At 36.4% G+C, this 22,263-nt stretch overlaps 1 protein-coding gene across 4 annotated transcripts in view; it reads right to left on the bottom strand.

Moving 5' to 3' along the window:
• PTPN4 (protein tyrosine phosphatase non-receptor type 4) overlaps window positions 1-22,263 on the bottom strand; it is a 184,214-nt gene that overhangs the window by 92,815 nt on the left and 69,136 nt on the right. For all 4 annotated transcript variants that reach the window (XR_009009090.1, XM_007181267.2, XM_057551667.1 and 1 more), the window contains exons 3-9: window positions 20,216-20,323; window positions 11,601-11,643; window positions 11,424-11,502; window positions 6,926-6,970; window positions 6,617-6,669; window positions 6,131-6,251; window positions 3,444-3,531 (exon numbers count right to left, since the gene is read on the bottom strand). Coding sequence is in view for 3 of the 4 variants with exons in the window: in XM_007181267.2 (XP_007181329.1) it covers window positions 3,444-3,531; window positions 6,131-6,251; window positions 6,617-6,669; window positions 6,926-6,970; window positions 11,424-11,502; window positions 11,601-11,643; window positions 20,216-20,323 (537 nt within the window). In the remaining variant the exon portion in view is untranslated. The remainder of the gene's footprint in view (window positions 1-3,443; window positions 3,532-6,130; window positions 6,252-6,616; window positions 6,670-6,925; window positions 6,971-11,423; window positions 11,503-11,600; window positions 11,644-20,215; window positions 20,324-22,263) is intronic.

Here is a 22,263-nt window from a genome sequence, read left to right as displayed (position 1 = left end):
TATGACCCAGAAATCCCAGTTTGGGATTTTTACCCTACAGAAATGAGAACTTAAATTCACACAAAAACCTATAAATGAAGGTCTGCAGTAGGCCTATTAATAACAAAACAAAACAAAACAAAAAATACTGGAAACAACCCAGATGTCCTTCAATGGGTGAATGGAGAAACAAACCATGGTACGTCCATATAACTGAATACAATTCAGCAATAAAAGCATGAACTACTGAACTACACAGTACCTTGGATAAATCCCAAATGCATTACTACAAGTAAAAGAAGCCAGTCTCAAAAGGTTGCATACTGCAGGATTCCATTTATAAGACATTTTGGAAAAGACAAACTATGGAGTCAGGGAACAGACCAGGGTTGCCAGGAACCGGGGGTAAGTAGGAGGCTGGACTACAAAGGGGCAGCACGAGCCAGTGTACTTTTTTTGGGGGGGGGGGTGGCGGGGATGGAACTGCTCTGTTTCTGTTTGTGGTTACATGAACCTACACATGTGTTAAAACTCATACAACTGAACGCCAAGAAAAAAATCCATTTACAATGTTATTTTAAGAAACAAATATTCCCATGCACCCTGCCCTCAAATCTTTTTTTCTTTCCTTATCCTGAAGTTGTCCTTCATTCTTTACTTTTCTACAGTCTCCTTTTCCCTTATTCATATAATCTTCCAGGAGTACTAAATGTTTTTGTTTTTTCAAATAGGCCATGTTCTCTCTTGATTTCAGGTCTTCCTTCATCCTGATGGCTCTATGGTGAAAACTACTCCCTTGGCTAATTCTTATTAATTTTTCTGGCTTCAGTAAATTACTTCTAAGAAGCCTTCCTTACCCTCTGCTCCCAGGCTGGATTAGAAGTTCCTGCCACAGGGTCCCATGGCATTCTGTACTTGCCCCTTCATATTCTCAAATACTTAACTGTTCATACATGCTCTAATTCTTTCCCCTCACTATCTTGTGAGCTCCATGAGGGCAGGGATTATCGATGTTTTGTTCACTAAGTCATCCTTAGTGCCAACACTGTGCAAGGCACATAACAGATGCACTGCTATGACGGTTCTAAGACTTATTTGCATCTTGCAGATTGCTATAAATAACTTAGTTCTACTCTAATTTTTTCAACCTACATTCTGGAGGCAGAGAGAAAAGATCTTAACCTTGCTTTTCAAAATAAAACATTATTTCAAACATACTTTTGCTTGTGATATTCAATTAAAACTTAAGTATTTTCTTTATGTGTCCTCTCCCCTCTACCTTTTGTCCTTTTTGTTCCCGAGGCTACAAAACTTCCCTTCATGTTCACTGAACATTTGCACATTTTCTGAAGTTCTCCACATCCACATACAGCAGAAACACCTTTTCCTAGCTGGGTTATTTTGTGGGGTTTTTTTTTTTTTTTTTTGGTCTGTACAAAATATTTAAAATTTAAATTCCTTTAATTTGGCACTCTACATTTTTGGCTTTCTGAGAAAGAGTTTTACAATCTAATAATTTAAACAACAAAAAAAATGACTTAGACAAATCAATAAATAATGACATGGTTAATTATGTATGCAATCCAGCCACGTCACTTAAGTTAAAAAAAGTAAAGTCTAACATTCTTTGTATTATATTGACAGCAGTCAATGATAACAGATAGCAGTCTAAACCACCTTTAGAAAACTGTTTAGCACTAAAATGACTGATTTTAGTGGTCTTTTTTACCGTTAACCATAGTCTAGTATACATATTTAAAGTTCCATTTGTTTTAAACTGTATTATAATAAAACCAAAATCTAGTGACCACTATGTTACCTTTGGAGAATCATGTTCAAAAGTAATAGCCCGCAAAGAGGGAGGGAGGGTGAAGGGCTCATTCTGAAGAGCACAAGAAGTTCAAGGGGGACTTAAACATTTTAAATGGAACCAGACAGACTTCCCAGTCACAAATGCTCAGAATTACCAGATCCAGTCATGTGAGGAAAGCAAGTCATTTGGTTTTTTAAAAGGAATGGGTCTGCATATGTCTATATATTAAAATAAATTAAAAATAACTATCTAAGGAAAACTTAACTCCCTTGCAGGCTGGGATCCATATTAGGCTTAGTAGTTTGTCCCAAGAAAATATAAAACCTATCACCAATTAAACTGATGATTACCTATAATTCCACTTTTCATTAGGTATAGAGAATAGCTGTACTTCAGGTACTTCTAAAGGAATATAATCTCTTGATGAAACAATCATGAGAAGGAATCTAGGTGAAGAGACACACAAATGAAGGATAGTCACTCACAAATATGCTTATGGCAGGAGGATAACACTCTTTTGGAAGCAGCAAATTGACACAATGAAAAAGAAGTCAGGGAGGATGGTGGTGTGATGAAATGGGAGATTGGGATTGACATACATACACTAATATGTATAAAACAGATAACTAATAAGAACCCGCTGTATAAAAAATAAATTAATTAAATCAAAAAAATAAACTAAATAAAAGCTTAATCTCCTCCAAAAATAAAAAATAAAAAAAGTTAGGGTGTTGTACAGGAAAAGCCAGTGATCATAGAATTCCATCCTAACAAAGGCATGGTGCGGGGGGGGGCAACCAAAATATGTAAATACAATTGATTTTGTGCTTTATAAATAAAAATTTATAATGATGTTACTAAATGATGAAAAGAGTGTAGTAATACAGGCCTCAGTGAGGTGAAAGCATCTTTTATGATAATGATTTTCATAAAAGTTAAAAATACAAATTACTTTTCCTGTAACAGTTTTTTTTAATTTGTTTTTTAAATTTATTTATTTATTTTTGGCTACATTGGGTCTTTGTTGCTGTGTGCAGGCTTTCTCTAGCTGTGGCGAGCGGGGGCTACTCTTCGTTGCGGTGTGCAGGCTTCTCATTGCGGTGGCTTCTCTTGTTGGAAGCACGGGCCCTAGGCACACAGGCTTCAGTAGTTGTGGCGCACAGGCTTCAGTAGTTGTGGCTCGCGGGCTCTAGAGCGCAGGCTCAGTAGTTGTGGCGCATGGGCTTAGTTGCTCTGCGGCATGTGGGATCTTCCTGGACCAGGGCTCAAACCCGTGTCCCCTGAATTGGCAGGCAGATTTTTAACCTCTGTACCACCAGGGAAGCCCACTGTAACAGTTTTTATTTTGCAAAATAAAAATTCTAAAGGTACTGTCTCTTATGGTCAGCAAAAATTATCCTTATAACATAACACACTACCTTGAAGAAAAATAACATGAAAAATCCACTTCAACCACTCTTCTTGTCAGGTATTGAATCTTAAGTGATTGTGACTGTGAAAATACTTATATTCAGAGGAAATTTTGAGTGCGACTATGCTGGCAGCACTCACTGTTCCATTTGCTGCCTAATCCCATCAGGGCATTAAAAATTTTTTTTGCTGAATAATGGTGCCTAACTCAACAATATCAAAATGCATTTTCTTCACTTACCCTTGCATAGTGGAATTCAACTCCATAGAGTTCTAAGGTACGTGCTGTGTTCAGGTAATTAAATTCTGCTTCTGCAGGAGATAAGCCTCTGTAAAAACATCATTAGGTTAAAAATTATAACAATCACAAATATGACCAAATTACAAAAAGCCTATTTATCTAGAAAATTTTCAGCATTCTGATTAAATATTTTACAAAACACCATGCACGAGTACTCCTCTTAGTTCTGTACAGTAACATCTAACTTTTCTGGAGGGTACATTTTCAGTAACACAAATTATTACTTTGTACAATATTTTCTTATTTTCCAGAAACACAAGAATGTACCAGCTTTTTAAAGTTCTAAGCTATACTTACGGGTGTTACAAAGCCACTCTCAGACTTAACTTAAAACAAATATTTTTCAAAATTTGGTCTACACTCCATATGTGCATTTTAATCACACAGGGTGCTTCTGACACATGCAGTCTCTGGGGCGAGCTCTGGAGCAGGGTTTCTCAGGGTGTGGTGCACAGACAGGTGTCGACTCATAACAAGAACAGAAATTGAGAGTGTCACAGCCTTTTGTAGCACTTTGGCAGAGTAATTTTATGTCTGTTGCATCTAACAACAAAAAAGTACTTGTAATTTTTTATGCCTTTGTTTATTTCTCCATTTTATTTTTCTAGTAATTCATTTTTATTATATTTTTCAGAAGCATCATTCCATGAGAGACTGAGGGGAAAACTGGTCTTTCATCACAGGTAGTTTCAGATGTACTGTTCTATAGAAACTGATATAGAATAAATGGGTCCAAATTGTTTACGTTTAGGAAATATTCCACGTGATTCTTATGAACACAAGTTTGAGAACTACTACTGTAAGTGCAAAGCCTTTAAAAAGGCTGTATTATATACAGTTCTAACAACCTTGGTTATCTGATATTATCAGGCTATAGCAGAGCAAAAGCAACAAATTAAAAATGCAAAGATATCACCCTTCATTCATGAATGATATCAGAAAAGGGAGCAAGCAGCCTGCCAACGTATGATCATAAAAATGGGATTCCTCAAAAAAAGGAGCTATACTTCAGTTTTCTATAAAATTCAGTTAAGTTAAATAAATACTCTACTTTCTTCCCCACCCTCCTGCATTATAAACTGGATGATTCTATTTTTTCTTTCTTTAAAAATTTGCAGAACCATTTCTTTAAAGCAAATAGAAATATGTAATAAATACCTTGTGAAATGTACAAACTTTGTCCTGACAGAACAGACTTTTCATTATTGGTAAATTTTTTTTAAAATCTGGTTTATCTTCAAACCCTTGGTTCAGATATGCAATGTGTAGAACTTTCATAATAAATGGCATTTGCTCTTAGACCAAAACAGCCCCCATACCACATGAAGCCGGTCTGTTAAAACTCTCACTCATTAATCTTGCTTTAGATTAGGGTCCGCAAACCTTTACTGGAAAGAGGTGGCTGGTAAGCACTTCAGGCTTTCAGGCCATATGGCCTCTGCTGCAACAACTCAGCTCTGCTGTTATGTGAACGCAACCACAGACAATGTGTAGGCCAATGAGGGAATCTGTGTTCCAATGACTGTTCACGTAAGGACACTGAAGTGGAATTTCTCAAAATTTCATGTGCCACAAAATGTTCTTCTTCTTTTGATTTTCTTCAACTATTTCAAATGTACAAACCAATTTTATTAGCTCGTAGACCACGCAAAAGGAGGCAACAGGCCATAGTTTACCAACATGTTGTAGACACATGGGCCATTACTGAATGACAGTGAGTTTCCTTATTAATAAGAGCTAATATTTCTTCAGCGCTTACTATGTGCCAAGCACTGTTCTGAGTACTTTGTATATATAAACTCACTTAATCCTTATAATAACACCAGAGGTAGATAGTTTTATCATCCCCAATTTACATGTAAGGAAACACAAACAGACATAGAGTGATTGGGCTGAGGTTACAAGATTGTAAGTAAAGTAGCCTCATCAGAATTTCAAACGAGGCCAAATGAGTCTGGCTCAGATTTTTAGAGTCTAGTTCAGATTCTCAGCCAATATGTAACACTGCCTTAGCTCCTCCATGAGTATTTTGAATTGTATGGTAAAGCAAAACTGAACTCTGAACCAAGAAACAATACGATTTTCTATTCAAAGCAATAAACCTCTTCTTGAAAACTCATGTCACAGAAAATCAGATTCATAAAATATCAAAGTTGAATACTGTTATAAATGAAAAAATGGTACTATTTTAAAAGAATTTTATTTTATTAATTTAGTACTACATAAAGTTCCTTTTCTTCTCTTGGCTCATTACCAAACAGAATTGATTCCTTTCACACAGCTAAAAACTAAGAAAGAACTGCTAAGTAGATTGAACTGTATATTGTGAACATATTATTAATATTCTAAAATTCCTTCTTAAAGAACTGGCGACTTTGTATAATAGCCAATACATGTCTGTTTACATACAGCTTTATGTTTCTTAACAGACATGAAAACAAGCCTCATACAGTCTATGATTTTTTTAGTATAGATTACCTACATTTCTTTACAGTAATCATACTATTTTATATAATAGTAACTGTTCTATATTAAGTAATCACATTAGAAATAATTTTAAACATTTCTCTAGAAAAGATGCCATTAAGAAGTTTATCAAGTAAGCAGAAAAGTAAATAAATCCTTACGTATGTTGCTGATGTAGTTTTGCAATTTCTTTTTCAAAATCTTGAGGTTGATTAGGAATGAAAGAATAATCTGAGAGGTAGCCTGGCAAGTTTTCTGATTGATTGTAGTCTCCAAGTTCAGCTAATAAATGGAAAGAAAATATTCACACTTCAATAAACACATTTTTCAAGTTTTATAGCCAAATCAGCAATGTCAAGAATTCCTTTATATTTCTGGAAGTAAAATATTTGTTTCTACTGTTACCATTTAAGCAAATTATAACAACACATTCAACGTTCTCCTAGGTCTTAAACAACTTCAGAAAAATTATTTTCAGGAATCAAAGTAAGTGCTAACTAATTGGATGTTTCATTACACTTCCTGTGTAGTCACTTTTTTCTGCATAGTAACATATGTTTAAATAACTCATACATTAAAGGCAACGTACTACCAACAGAGACCATGCAATCACATGCTATACGGCCCAAAGGTGGGCTGATACTTACACTGAACAGCAAATGAAGCCAAAAGAGCAGCAGTGTTATAAGGACAGGGCAATCTAATAAAACAGAAAATAACTCAAGGTTAAACACAATAATTTTAAAAGCACTATAATTTATATTATACTATTCACACTTGAAGTCTCTGTGTGACTTACATTTTAACTATTAAGTAATGAACTTATCTGATGAAAGGAATTCATGCTACATGTAGCCATCTTTCAGTAGATAATCTGTTTGCAATGATCATGAACTACTTATTACAGAATTGGAAGTATTTTTAAAGCCCATTACTAAAAACTTAAAACAGCTCACCTTCCAGTAAGAATGTCTTGTTTGATTTGCAAAAAATACTGGTACCTTAAAAAAAAAAAAGATAGCGTTTACTGGAATTATAACATTTAGAGTTTTAAAAACTGTATATTTACATTAACAAATAAAACTGAAATATTTAAGTATTTGCTTTTATAATATGCATACTAGCCCATGTAAAGATATTTTAAAATAAACTTTCATAAATACATGAATCCAAATATTTAGAATTCTTTGATAAATGAAATTTGATACTTATATTTTGTTTCCCTAGCTTCTATTATAAAACTTCCACGAATTTAAGAATTACATGACTGAGGGAGATTAGGAAGAAATACTCTAAAGTAGGATTTCCCTGGTGGCGCAATGGTTAAGAATCCGCCTGCCAATGCAGGGGACATGGGTTCGAACCCTGGTCCAGGAAGATACCACATGCCGCGGAGCAACTAAGCCCGTGTGCCACAACTACTGAGCCCACGCGCCACAACTACTGAGCCTGCAAACCACAACTACTGAAGCCCACGTGCCTAGAGCCCATGCTCCGCAACAAGAGAAGCCACCATAACGAGAAGCCCGCGCACCACAACGAAGAGTAGCCCCTGCTCACCGCAACTAGAGAAAGCCCGCGCGCAGCAATGAAGACCCAATGCAGAGCCCCCCCCCAAAAAAAACCAAAAAAACAGATACTCTAAAGATTGGTGTATGCAGAAAGTAGAACTGGGAAGCGCAGAAAACAAGTCAGAGACATAGAAGAGCTGACAGTAGCAACACGCTAGAGACCAACTAAAGAAAATCACTCTTTCACTCTTTCAGCTGAGCCAGGAAGCCAGCTGCAAGGACAGGCCTATGTGTTGATCACCGTATCATCAGGCAGCAGGAAGCTGCTAACTGTAGAAAAGCACTTTCCATCTTCATTTGGGTTAAGAAAGCTCTCTTTGATCAAAAAAAAAAAAAAAAAGAAAAAAGAAAAAAAAGGTAAGTTCCTTTCCCTACTATTGCTCTACTATTAAAATTGCCAAGTACCCAATTTCCTTTAAAACCAACAAAAATGTAAGTATCCTATAACAAGAATGCTGAAGTTGCTTACAAGATGGCACTCCCCTTCTGTCCTTGCTAGTGGGTAGTCATCCCCTCATAGATTTATCAATGCCTGGGTAAAGTCACCTGTGCTGTATCATGTTGGCAGAAGGTAAAATTTTGTGGCTTTTAATGTTTAAACAGAGAATTTTAAGACCTTCATTTCACCCCACTAAAAAAAGTACACATACTCCAAGAGCCAAAAATTATTTAAAATTTTAGTTGTTTAGCTGATTAAAGTCATTAAAGAGTTCCATGACAATATTCAAATTACCAAAGAATGTAATCAAGGTTTTCAGAGAATCAGATATAAAAAAGCTGATACAAATACCCTGGCTTCATATATTAATGAATGAAGTACATAAACTCTCTGTTAGGCTTAAAACATAGTATTACACTATTATCTATGTACTCAATCCAAGACAACATATTTCTATCTGGCCTACTTAGCTTCATAATTAAAAGTTAAAGGTTTCTGGTGGGAAAGTCCTTTTTTTTTTAATATTTATTTATTTAGGCTGTGCCGAGTCTCAGTTGTGGCACCTGGGATCTTCAATGCGGCATGCAGAATCTTTAGTTGTGGCATGTGGACTCTTAGTTGTGGCACATGGGATCTAGTCCCCACCCAGGGATCGAACCCGGGTCCCCTGCATTGGGAGCTTGGAGTCTTACCCACTAGACCACCAGGGAAGTCCCCTGGTGGGAAAGTTTTATAGTTAGGATTGAAATGTGTATATCCTTGACATAATATTGTAAATCCTACACAAATAACACCTACGTTTCCTGAATCTGGTGTACACACTGAGCAGTAAGGACTGATAGAGTAGAACCCGGAACTGAAAGTCCTACGCTAAACCAGCCTGTCATCTTTGGCAAATGACTTAAAACTGGGTGAAGCCTTAGTTTCTCTATTTGTAAAAAGGAAGTAATATCACTTGCCTGGTATATGTATCCCAGGGTCCCTAAATATGGTGGTAAAAGCCCAATTTTTAAAGACAATTAAGACCTTTAAGGTAGATTAATAATGATTGAGCTAAATGCAGAAATATGTTTAAGCTGTAAAAATAATACAATAACATACCATGTACTAAACACCTAAGCACTAAAAAGCACTAGAAAGAAATGTTATTTGTATTCTGATGACTCCTAAGAAAACGCCAATTCTAATTTCGCCAGCACCTGTTAATACAAATGACATTTAACCTGATGAAAGGTCTGTAACTACTTTCTTTTTTTACCACTAATCCAAAATAGAATCTCAAGGCAAGGAGGCGTAGCAGTAATTTCTTGTTTTGTGGGGTTTAAACTAGTCCTTAAAATTTAGCCACTAACTGTGGCTACAGGTATCCTACTACTAATCACGACCATGACAAGAAGCCTACCCAAGCACTAAAGTTTTAAAGGAGTATTTTTTAACCGTGGAATCACCTGGAAGCCTATGCCCAGGTCCCATCTGAGACCTATTAAATCAGAGTTTCCAGAGGTGTTGCCCAGGCATCAGCACGTTTTAAAGCTCCCCTGTAAGTGATTCTAACTTGTAATCAGGGTAGAGAATCCTTGATGTACACAATGGTGATAAAAATTAAAAGCGGCCCTTCACTCCATTTTACCAAGCAACGCCAGTTGCAAGATTCCAGGACATTCCATTCTAAAGGATTTTTGAAATAATGCATTATTTCTAGTGAGAACAAAGATAATATTCTAGACTGATGGACTTAGCACAATTCCTCAATTTCTACCAAACGTGATTTTACTTTATTCTACTTCATGAAGATAGTTTGACTTTAATTATCAGTGAGACACATTTATTCCTTGGTTATGTTTTCAACACAGGCCATAAAAGAACCAACACATTCAAGCTCATTAAGAAATTTAAAGACAGTTTTTTGAGTGAAATAAATTATGAATATGGCTACAACTGACAATATTTTAATTGCTTATGTTAAACTTTTCATGAGCATTAAATATATTAGAAATCCAATTAAAAATTATTGGTCTTTTATTTACAAATGTTTCTTATAATTTAAAAATCTAATTACATAAATATATATTATGGAATACTTCATTAATCAAGTTACAAGTACTAGTAAAAAATGCATTTTAAAATCCTTTATAATTCACAATTTTCAGTAATTGAGAGTAGTTTCCTTGAAGTTCCTCCAAAATTAGGGAAAGTTTGACTCCACTGAGAATTATTTAAGGTAAAAGATCTTGTTATTTGAATTATTTAACAACAACAACAAAACCTGACTAAGAGCTACAATATTAAACTAAATATTCATATGATACAACTTTGCTTTTCAAGATAAATTAGGTTGGACGTTATTAGGGTCAAATGTTAGGACTGCCTAATCCCAGATCTATATTCCTGAGTTCTCCTGTTAGAAGAAAGGTAACACCCTGCCCCCCAACAAACACACAGAAAAGGACTATCAAAAGTTCTTTGTTTCTCCACTTCACCGCAGTATTCTAAAGGATAACCAATACATTACCATCTAAGAGCCTACCTACAGGTGGCTTTAGGTGCAGATTTTTAATTTGGCACCCATCTTTCAGAGTAATTCTGAATATAGTCTGACCTATATTCTTATATCTTATATCTTATGGAAGGTATAATATGCTAATTTTTAATTCTATCTTTTTTTAAAAAAACTAATTACTAATTCTGTCTTTCAAGCAATACACAAGGTTATCACTCAGGTTTTTTTAAACAATGACAGTTACCACACTGTGATTACTCCCCACTATTTCCACCTTAAACAGTTCACCTAACATTTACACACTACCAAAACGCTCATCTGGGTCATTCTTGTGTATACTTTGTCAAGTAGAAGGGACAACAAAACTAACTGTAAATTAATATTAGACCTACAACGGCCAGTAGAGTGGGCACTTACAGGCCTGAACGTGCTAGCGCGCTCTGCCAAATCCCTTTACAAAGATGTCTGCTGTGCGCTGTAAAGTGCAGCACTCCTACACTTCATGGTGTACCGTTTATAAAGCCTATGTCCTCCTCCATGGAAATAATGTATATATAGAATATATTTTTACAAGAAAAAAAAAAGCAGACACAATTCTCACTATGCAGAATGCCTTGAATACAACTGCAGCATCATCTAATTACTTCAGTTAGTTACAGCAGTGCTTCTGAACCATTTTTCACAAGTAGAAAAGTTAATATTTATATGGCTCGGGAAGCTGCCTGTGGCTGGATGGGGTGGCCCTGGGGTTTCAATCTCCTGAAGACCTCCCAGCCATCCAACAGAGGAGGAAACTTATCTTGAAGCACCTAGAACCCATTCTGTGTGCTGGCAGAGAAGCTCAGAATGATGTCATGGTAATCTATTTTTACCTAATTAATTTCAAAATTTCATAATAGTTTTGACAATATTTTCAAGTAAAAACATGCTCCATAAAAACCCACCTTGTATATTCTTCTTGTAACTTGTTGGGGTCACTTACAAAAAATTTGACTCTAAAGTTCAAACTGTAAGGAGATCCTCCTAGAATTAATAAAAGCAGTTCTAATTAATTAGATTATATTAGTCCTTTATCTTTATAAAGTATACTTGTATAACATCAAATAAATATGTTTGCTCACTCTTTAGCTGCTTCCTTATTGGTTTGTTTGGATCCAGCCACCTCTGAAAAATAAATAAATAAAACTGATTTCTTCTTTTCTGGAGGAACTAATACATCAATTCTTGCAAATCTGTTCCATTTGAAGATTAATGCTAAAAATTAATGCATTTTTTGAAAAGGCCTAGGTAGGGGGAAAAGAATCACTACATTACAGACTCATATCAAATATAACAAAATTATGCTAGAAAGTATTGAATGTACTTGTGCTTTAAGATTTTGATTTCAATTTCTCATTAAGTTATATAGTGTGCAATAACCTCTATTCCAAAAGTAAAAATGCTTAATAATCACTGCAATATGAAGTGATTCTGTTAATTTAACTATACTATGTAATAGTCTATCAAGTTTTTAAAATTCTCTCTATCTTTCATAAAAATATGCTTGGCTTTATGCTCTCATTCAGACAAAATTTAACTACACATCATGAAAATCTACTCTTATGAAAAATTTTAACTCCTACTCTATTCCTTAAAAAAGAAAACAAAAAACAAAATACCCCCCCCCAAAACACCCCATACTAATTTTTTAAGAGACAATGTTTAGTTTGGGGAAGGACTGCTTTTTGTATATGAAAATTCCAAGTAGTCTCGACACTTCTGAATGCCAGTTAAGCTCTATTTCAGGAGAACTATAACTAAATTCAGAAAACATTTCAACTGCCAACGTTTCAGTTAAAAAAATTAAAGAATCCAAAATGAGGTGATAGACGTGGCAGTATTTTCAAAGCACTACACAAATATAAGCTTACATATCGTTACTTATAAACTGTCCTCCTACCACCCATACTTGATTCCATGCAGAGCACACAAACAGATTTCAGTAACAGGTGGCTGAAAGTCATCCATGAATCCTTCCTTTCCATTATCCATAACATCCAACATATCCAATCCAACTAATTCTACCTTCAAACCGTCCCTAGAATTGAATAATTCTTCACCATCTACTCTGCCACCGTCCATGTCTCTGGGACAGCCCTGGCCACAGCCTCTTAACTGAGGCCTCTGCCTCTTACCATCACCCTCCCCCTCCCAGAAGCTACAGTAGTCTTTTAAAAGGCTCACTCCTTTGCTTAACATCTCTTGATAATTTCTCAATGTAAGGTCCAAAGGCCTTACTGTGGCTTACATGGTCTCTCCCTACTTCCTTTTTTTTTTTCTATTGGTCTTTCTTTAATGTTTTATTTGCCTCAGTTAATTTTAAAAATGTATATTTCAAAGAGGCAATTTTAGACTCCTGATAAGTTTCGGAAGCCTTAAAATACCAATCAAAATAGGTGTCCAGTTCAGTTTTGACAGTTCCAAATCTGTGGCTGTCTAACACAATTTTTTTAACATATACATATATCCACTCTTTCTTAGATTCTTTTCCCATGTAGGTCACCGCAGAGCACTGAGTAGAGCTCCCTGTGCTGTGCAGCAGGTCCTTATTAGTGACCTATTTTATACGTACTAGTGTGTACATGTCGATCCCAGTCTCCCAATCTACTCCCCCTCCCCCCTGGTAGCCATAAGTTCGTTTTCTGCATCTGTATTTGTTTCGTAGGTAAGTCCCTTTGTACCCTTTTGCAGACCCACATGTAAGTGATATCATGTGTTATTTCTCTCCTCACTTCCTCCACCTCAGTTTACTGAGCTCCAGCTTAATGGCCTCCTTTCTGTTTCCCCAAGATGTCATCTTGGGGCCTTCAATTCTAAGCTTCCTTATGCACAGAATGTCCTTCTCCGGCTTTTCCCATGGCTGACGTCTTTTGTTATCTAAGTCTCAGCTTAAATTCCACTTTATCAGAAAGGCCTTCATGGACTGCCCTATCAAAAGTATCGTATGTCACAAAGCTCCTATCTACTTAGTTATTTTCCTTCAGGTAAGGAACGTGAAATTCCTTCATAACATTTTCTTAATTGCAACATATTTGTTTTACTTTTTTATTGCCTATCTCCTTTCTTAGATTTTGAACTCCTTAAGGTAAGGAATAAAATCTGATTTATTCAAAGCTGAAGGGTCAGTACCCAGCACAGAACATGGCATATAACATCTACTAAAAATACCTGGTGAAGGACTAACCCTGCTGAATGACTCAGCGGGGTGGGGGAATCTGTTTCTGTGCCAATAATCAGATGGCTTTCACCCCTACTTAACACATCTGTTCCCCCTATGTATCCACCCATTTATCCATCGTCTCACCCATCTATCTATCAATCTAGTGATTTTTTCCTTCATACTTTCTAGAAAAAAAATCATAAATTACATTTATTTTAATGTCTGTCTAAAATCGAAATTTGGGACCAGTTAACGCCCCAAAGCCTGCCTTCCTCAGCAGAAATGCAGACATATTTACACACACAAGTGGGTGTGTGAGGCTGGCACGGCTAGGAGGACACTAACAAGCACTGGGGAATGCAAGACCTCCTCAGTGACATCAGTCAGACAGGACGTAGGCTCGTGGCTTAAACCACGAAGATGGAGCCCGATGAGCCTGAGGGCCACAGGGTCCACGCCACTCACGCCACCCCAAAATTCAGTTCAGATTCTAGCTAGCAACTGCACTGACTTTACCAGTGAGATCTGCACAGCCGTGAGTCCTCCTCATCCTGAACGTGTTACTTCTCCATCTACTTATGTCTTCTATTATCTCTTCCTGTAAAGTTTTACAGTTTTCTTCCTATAGATTTTGACACCCCTAATGTCAAAAGTTTATTCATAGATATTCAATGGATTTGGGTTTTTAAAAGAAAACTTATTTAATTTGCTATTTTGTTGGATTATGTTCCCTAATTGATATATAGAAAGTTATTGATATTTATTTGTTTGTTCAGCTTTAAGTCCTACTAATTGTAAAAAGTTTTCCAAATGATTCACTTGGACTCTCAAGGCAGATTCATTATATCACTAAGAAGAAATGAGTTCTCTGCACCTTCATCCCAAACACACAAACATATTTATTCCACAGGGCACTGCACCTGCTGCCCTCGTTGAGCCAGAGAAAGAGAAGACAGGAGGGCTAAGCAGCGTAGCTGTTTCAAATCGTTTTGATAAACTGGGCTGCCTTTCCCTGAAAACTCTCCCGCCTCTACTGTATTTCTCTCCTACATTCTTTTTTCGGTTTCCTCTACTTGATTTTTCCACCAATCCTTGCAAGCACTGAATCTTCTAAGAAATCCTTAACATTTCTTGTCTGCTCATGGCACTCATTTTTATTCTGTGTGTATGTACAATATTTGACTTTGGAAAGCAACAAAAAGCAGGCAGAAGAAATGGACCTAAGTCTATTCTTGAAAAACAAAAACTGCAATGGGTGAGAGTTCTATAGTTGCAGTTTTTTGCCTGAGAGCAATCTCAAATCCTGCACCAGGCAGGGGACAGCCTCACTAACTTGAGGTGTCAGTGGACAGAGTTCAGGCAGGAGTGGCAGGGTACCCAGAAAACTGAGGAGGAAATCCTGAAAGAGAGGAAGGCAGCAGAAGGGCTTAACTCTAAAATCCGGATATAAAAGCTACCTCAACTCTGGCTGACAGTTCAACTTCTGCATGCACAGGAAGACCCCAAAGCCCCAGGAAAGAGAAGCAGTTGCAAACGTAAAGAAATGAATAGAGATAGCCGTTCGCCCAAAGGGAAGCAGAGTGTGGACTGTGGGTCCAGCTCCACTCGTTCTCAATAACACAGTCCAAGTCGTACAGGGTGTCACTACCATGTCCATAGCCAAGCTCTGTCTATCACCCTGAGAGGTTCCCTGTGTCCCTCTGTACCCAGTCCCCCAAGCCCAGGCAACCACTGATCTGCTTTCAGTCACTATATATCAGTTTTGCTTGCTCTACAATTTAATATAAATGAAATAATAGAGTATATCATGTAGTGTTCCACTATGCAAAAATATAACATCCATTCACTTATTGACAGATGTTAAAGTTAATTCAGGAATGAGCTATTATGAATAAAGCTACTATGATCATTTGTGTACAAGGTTTCATGTAACATATTTTCATTTCTCTTGGATAAATATCCAAAAGAGGGGTTCCTTGGAGGTATATATTAAATCTATGTTTACTTTTATAAGAAACTGCCTAACTCTACTTTCCAAAGTGGTTGTATCCTTTTAAAGTCCGACCAGCAATTCTTAATAGTTGCTCCACATCCTTGCCAAAATGTGGTATTGTGAGACTCTAATTTTTTAACTATTCTAATGGATGAGCAATGACATCTCACTGTGGTTTTACAATTCCCTGATGCACCTGTGTTTAGTAGATGTCCTTTATCACAGTGAGAATGCTCCTTTTCCAAGTTTAAGAGTTTTCATTATGAATGGATGCTGAATTTTATTCTATGTAAATTATGCCTCAATTATACTGATTTAAAAGAAAAATTCTAGAAGCTAAAAGCACACTTAATGGTGAGACACTGAGTGCCTTCCTCCTACGACAGGGAACAGGTAAGGCAGTGAGTGTGCTGCCGTCAGTCACCTCTATTCATCATTGTCCTGGTAGTCTCAGCTTTCATGTAATAAAGAATAAAAAATAATGGAAAAAAAGAAAAAAGACTGGGAAGGAAGAAGTAAAACTCCCTATTCACATATGACATGATTTATGCAGATTACATGACAATCTATGTAGAAAATCCTACAGAATTTACAAAAAGTGACTAGAATTAATAAGTGAGTTTAGAAAGGTTACACAATAAAAAAATAAACTGTATTTCTATATGCTAGAAATAAACAATTGGTAACTGAAAAAGAAAACCAACAATACCATTTGGATGGTTCTTCTATCTACCAAGTTGCCAAAGACAGAATCTGAGATACCAGACTCTGAGTTCACTCTTTCCCTCGTGAGCCCTGCTGACTTTCTCTCCTGACTTGATGATCTACTGCACTACTCATATCTCATCTGTGACCCATCTTCTCTTCCTGCTCTATATTCCAGCCATAGGTATTAAAAAATTCTTTTTCAGTTCCTCAAATACAACAATCCTCTCTCTTCACTCTGGAACTTTGCATATGCTGCTGATTCTCTCTGAAATACTTCTCTGCACCCCAGATCCCTTTGTCATTCCCTCCCAAAATGGAACCGGGTTTAAAGAGAACAAAAACAAAGATCTATCATTTGGCAGGCTACAGAAGAGGTTTATACAAAAGGTAGGTAATAAGAGCCTGAATTAAGGTATTATAGTAGAAACAGATGAAAGGAACATGAGAGAAATACCATATGAGAACATGAGAGAAATAAAAGCAAGCATTTTAGCAATCATATTGTACTAAAACATGGTTTGCTGAAATAACAGTCATTCTCTATGTGACTTCTATATTTCTTCAAACCAGATGAAATAATTCAAGAACACTGAGTTATATAAAATTAATCTTCAAACAGTAGACCAAGCTATTCTCTATGAATCATTTCTTACCTAATTAACAGTCTATTGGGTTAGAGCAGTGGTTTTCAAAAAGTGGTGCCTCGAACTGCTAGCAGCATTAGCATTAGAGGGGAATTTGTGTGAAATGAGAATTACTGGAGCTCCACCCCAAACTTTCTGCATCAGAAACTCTAGGCCTAGGGCCCAGAAATCTGTACGGTAAGAAGCCTTCAGGTGATTCTGATGTAAGTTCAACTTTGAAAGTCACAAGGTTAGGGGATACGGAAACAGCAGTAAACCAGTAAATATCATAACCACAACAAAACTATCAGAAGGATGAAACTGCAGAAAGAACAAGTCAACAGTAATCGATAATCTACTCTTTGTCCCACTGAAGGGCACTGTAATTTACTCTGGGGGCAAAAACAAAAAGAAAGTAAATATATTACTCATGATGCACACGAGTAACATAATCTCGAGGCTCTGATGAATATCACGCTGATAAAAGCCACTGAGGTACAGCCACCTTGACGTGCATATAAAATTAAAGAAATTATGGGTAACGAATTACAACCATGTTACTCATTATTTTGCCCACTCACTCAATACACATTTACTGAATACAACTATTATACAAGACATTATGCTAAGAGCTAAAGCTGTGATAAGTAGGTTTTAAATGAAAGCAGAAGAAATTTCAAAAAGTCAAAGCTTTTCTTTTAAGTAATTTTGTTTGTTGCACTGGAATTCATTGCCAAGGAAGATTCTAAAGCAAAGGATAGTCAACTATGATTCTGTGTTTGTTACATATAAGACTACAATCAAATGCTAGGTGCTTTTTTAGTTTATCAATTATAAATCCAATTAAATTAATTTCAGTATCTACACGCCTAAGACAATACTGATTCTGAACCTCAAAAACGAATATATAGTATCTATACATATAAAATATATGTGCAACATATACATTTACACACTATATATATATATACATGTATATATAACATATATGAGCTTTCAGATGAAGACACTCTTAACTAGTAAGAATTGACAGGGGTTAATTCTTTGGGGATATTACCAAGCCCCTTTTGGTCACTGCTGGTAATTTTATGGCATGAGTACCTCCTCTCCTCAATATGCTCATGTTTATAAGTCCTGTGCATCTGCATCATTCTCTCTTGGGAAGGGAAAATAAAGGCTTTGGAGTCAAATAAATATGACTCCAAATCCTTTTGCAGCTACTTAATTATCTGTGTAATTAAACGAGTTTTGTAAGCCTCAGGTTTTCATCTTTAAGAGAATTTTAATGATAGTGTCATAAGGTTATTGTGAGAATTTGGTTTACTAACAAGTCCGCAATAGATATTTCATAAATGTTACACCCTCACTCCTTCTCTTTTTTAAAGTGGCACCTCTTCTCCTCAGTCCATTAATTATCCTCAAAGTCTTGACATATTTCACACTGACCACCAGAAATGGGACAGTAATTACATTTGTGCTCTAAAGGCCCCTCCTTAGACACCTCTTGGCATTTCACAGATTCTTCTGAATATTTAAATACTGAAGTTGTAGTGCTGTGTACGGAAAAGACCTGCAGGGGGAGTTAGGGGACCCAAGTCTAGTTTCATTAATACCAGCAAAGTAGCTTGGGCTTTACCTCCTTGGATTGGGATAATTCCACATGAAAAATAAGTGTGGTAAGACAAAATAATCTCTAAGGTTTCTTTTGCGTCTTTAAAACTGTATGATTCTAATCTGGGGGGAGGAATTATTCTGGATCATCAGCAATTGGTCCCTGGGACCTGGGAATATAATACCTTATTTCAGAAGGGATGCTCAAGATAGAAAAGTAAGACAAAGTAAGAAAAAGGAGACAGCCAAAAGATCAACCCAGCTCAGAATACTGATACCTCTGCTCCCACACTCATCCTGCTGTAATTGTTTTAGAGTAGAAATGTCTTCTTGCGTACAAATTTATGAGACAGAATTTTTACTTCTTGTAACATATGTGGTCTCAATTATTAGTCCTTCTGGAACACTTTCTTGGTGACTATGGTGATAAGTAACTGGTCTCTTTCTTCTTTGTTGTCTGTCACTTCTCCAAACCGTCTAAAGACAGGCTTCTATCTAAACGGTCTGACCTATGAGTGTCAGCAAGATAATCTAAGAATTATCTATTTTTTTAAACCTCAATATTGCACATAGTAGCAGACAACTTTCACGTATTTGCCTGGCTAACAATTTATCTTTCTGTGAAAGGTAGCATTACTGACATTTCTACTGACTTCTATCAATATTCTCGCGTTCATTTATTAAGAAATAACACTATTCCTCTAGGTCTTGGAGCAGCTCAAGTCATCTGATGAAGTACGAGGAAAGTTTGTTTTTATTTCAGTTCAGTACAAAAGGATTTATTTCCACTGAGACTAGCTGGACCTTGCTTTATTTTATCCACCTCATCTTCACAGTTTTTCATACAAAATCAGTTAAGTAATGCCAAGAAAAAGTAATATTTAACATTTCATATTTACTTCCCACTAACCATTCTTTCAGAGACCTAGGATGTAACCATGAGAGAAAACGAGAGCAAGAGATAGAGAGAAGCCCTGCTTTCCTGCCAATCGTTACTCGTATTTTCCACATAAGACCTTACAAACTGATTTCTAAGGCACTGATTCAGAGAACCATTTCTTCAGCTTCCCAATTTTTCTCAACTATACAAAACGTTTCCTTCAAAACAGTCATTCTCCTGTACTAGGCAAAAGGATATCATATTCATTTGTGAAAAACCCTCACTGTATAACCATATAAATTTACAAAGAATTCACAATTTTAAGATGAAAAACTAATTTCATCTTAATGCAGGCTAATTTACGTAAGACTCAAGATACATTAAGTATTTAATTCAATATTGTAATGTTAACATTTTAACCTTTATGCCCAATTTTCTCTCCAAGAAGTACGAATTAGATTTGCTTCTCAGTTGTCTGAGACATGTAGAGAAAGAAACTGGCACTCAATCTATAGACTGACTTATGATTAGAAAAACCTTAAGGAAATAACCCAACAGATTAAAACATCAAGAAATTGAGGTTCAAAGGCAAAAGAATTACCTGTAATCATTCAAATTAAAATTTTTAAAAAACTCAAACAGTGAACATTATAAATCAGAAAGGACTTATTATGAAGAGAGAAAAATTGCAATGGCAATGAAAGACAGCAGCTTACACTTACTGGGTTATCTGTGCAATCGTCAGCCAGCTGTAAACCAAAATAGTCACGCTCAGTCAAATCAAGGTGCCTGAAGACCATCTCCAACAGAACCTGCCCCTGATCATGTTTCTGGAAGAAAAGTAACAGGAAATCAAACTGACAGGCTACATCCTTTCAGATTTTGAAACTCTTGGACTCTCCTCTTTTATTAAGTTGGCAACTGGTTCCATGCCAACAACTTGGTCGAGCAATAAAGACTCCACGTTACATCGTACTTAGAAAAGTCTGACTTTGGGCAAACTGGTTCAAGGAGTACATAATAAAGATGAAGATATAAGGGAAACCTTTGAAAATGTCTTCTGCTTTTAGGCTACTCTCGTGGCATTTTTGTAATTTTATATTGTTAGCACATTAACTCATGTATGTATCCATATCATGTGTCTTACTGTCTTACCTTTAAATTATGGCTGGAAAGTGACATATTTGACTAAGTACAATTTAAAATTTGTGTGTATAAGATAGATAATGCCACGAAAAGGGAAATAAAACAGTGAAAATTATCTGCAGCAAACTGATAACATTCTAATTATCAACGAATACAGAGAACTTTAGGAAAAGATCTCTTTTCAATCTCACACCAATTTTATCATGTGGGCATCATGCTGTGGCTTCCCTAAGTCCCGTAGCTACCAAGCTGTGGCACAAAGGGCATGGTTGGAACTTTCCTAAAAAGAAATGTAGCTAATCACTGAAAACATGGAGAAACTGCTAACATGTTCAGCAATAAAAGAAGTCACAGTGGGAAACCATAATGACACACCATGAACACACAAGAATCCAAAAAGTAAAACCCAGTGAGTAAGATAAAAAATACCTAATGCTGAATCTGCTTTATAAAAAATAAATTAATTAAGTTAAATTTAAAAAAACCAACAACCTAACACTGCTAACACTGTGGACAGGTATCATCTGCTGGGAAAGCACTCTGGAAACATTAGCGAGAGCAGTAAGAATACTGGCTACTTCTGTCATCCTGACCTGAGTGGAAAATAAGATCCAACTTTGGGAGAAGCAGCTATTCACCCCAATACATTCAGTGCAGTGTTATTTATATGAGACAAATACTAGGAAAACACATTACTGAATAGTGGTGTATTTTTCCACCAATTTTGCCTCTCAATAGCTATGACAGTTTGGTAGCTTCCAGCTACAAGTTAGAATCAAAACTCAGAGCTGAAACGATAAGGACATAAGTATTTCTTTTCATACAGTAGAAAGCAGAGAGATACAACAGACTCCGGAGTTGGCTAGTTCAGTAGATGAACGGCATAATCAAGTACCAGGTTTCTTTCATCTAATCCACATTCCTGCTGTCAGCTGCATTCATAGGCTGTTAGTGAGATGGTCAGAGCTATTTCAAAATTCATACCTGCAGATGACAATGTTCAAAAGAACGACCTTCCTTGTAAAGGGCTTCCCTTCACGTCTCAGTGTGTCAAACAGCTATTTCCAAAACTCATAATGGCAGGAAGTATGTGCCTCAAACAATGCTTCACAATGGTGTTCCCCATTTGAACAACCTGTGAGCATTTTTTGTACTGATGCAACTCACCTCCCCCACCTGTCTCCCATTCTCATTAAATTGGCCCAGGATGGAGATGCAGCATTAGTCTTTTTAAAAAGCTGCTAAGGTGAGCCTAAGGTACTCTTCTAGAGACAAGATGGAGTAGATGCATTTCTCCCTATACCTCCAGCTGAGTGAAACCAACGAACAACAACAACAAAATGCAGGAAAAAAATTTTAAACTCTGAAAGATAAAAGTAGCAGCCTGGCTAGGGAACTCCTTGGGTTTTCTTTCCATTTCTTTTTATTGAGGTAAAATTCACAAAATGTAAAATTAACCATTTAAAAGTGTGCAATCCTTCTGCATTTAGTGCATTCACAATACTGTGCAATCATTTCTACCTAGTCCCAGAACATTTTCATCACACCAAAAGAATACTGTACTACATCCATTGAACAGCATCTCCTGCCCCAGGCCCTGGCAACCACTCATCTGCTTTCTGTC

The sequence above is a fragment of the Balaenoptera acutorostrata genome, chromosome 8, assembly GCF_949987535.1.
Source record: "Balaenoptera acutorostrata chromosome 8, mBalAcu1.1, whole genome shotgun sequence".
Lineage (NCBI taxonomy): Eukaryota > Metazoa > Chordata > Mammalia > Artiodactyla > Balaenopteridae > Balaenoptera > Balaenoptera acutorostrata.
Note: the sequence above shows the minus strand (reverse complement) of the source record. Positions and strands in the feature narration are given on the sequence as shown.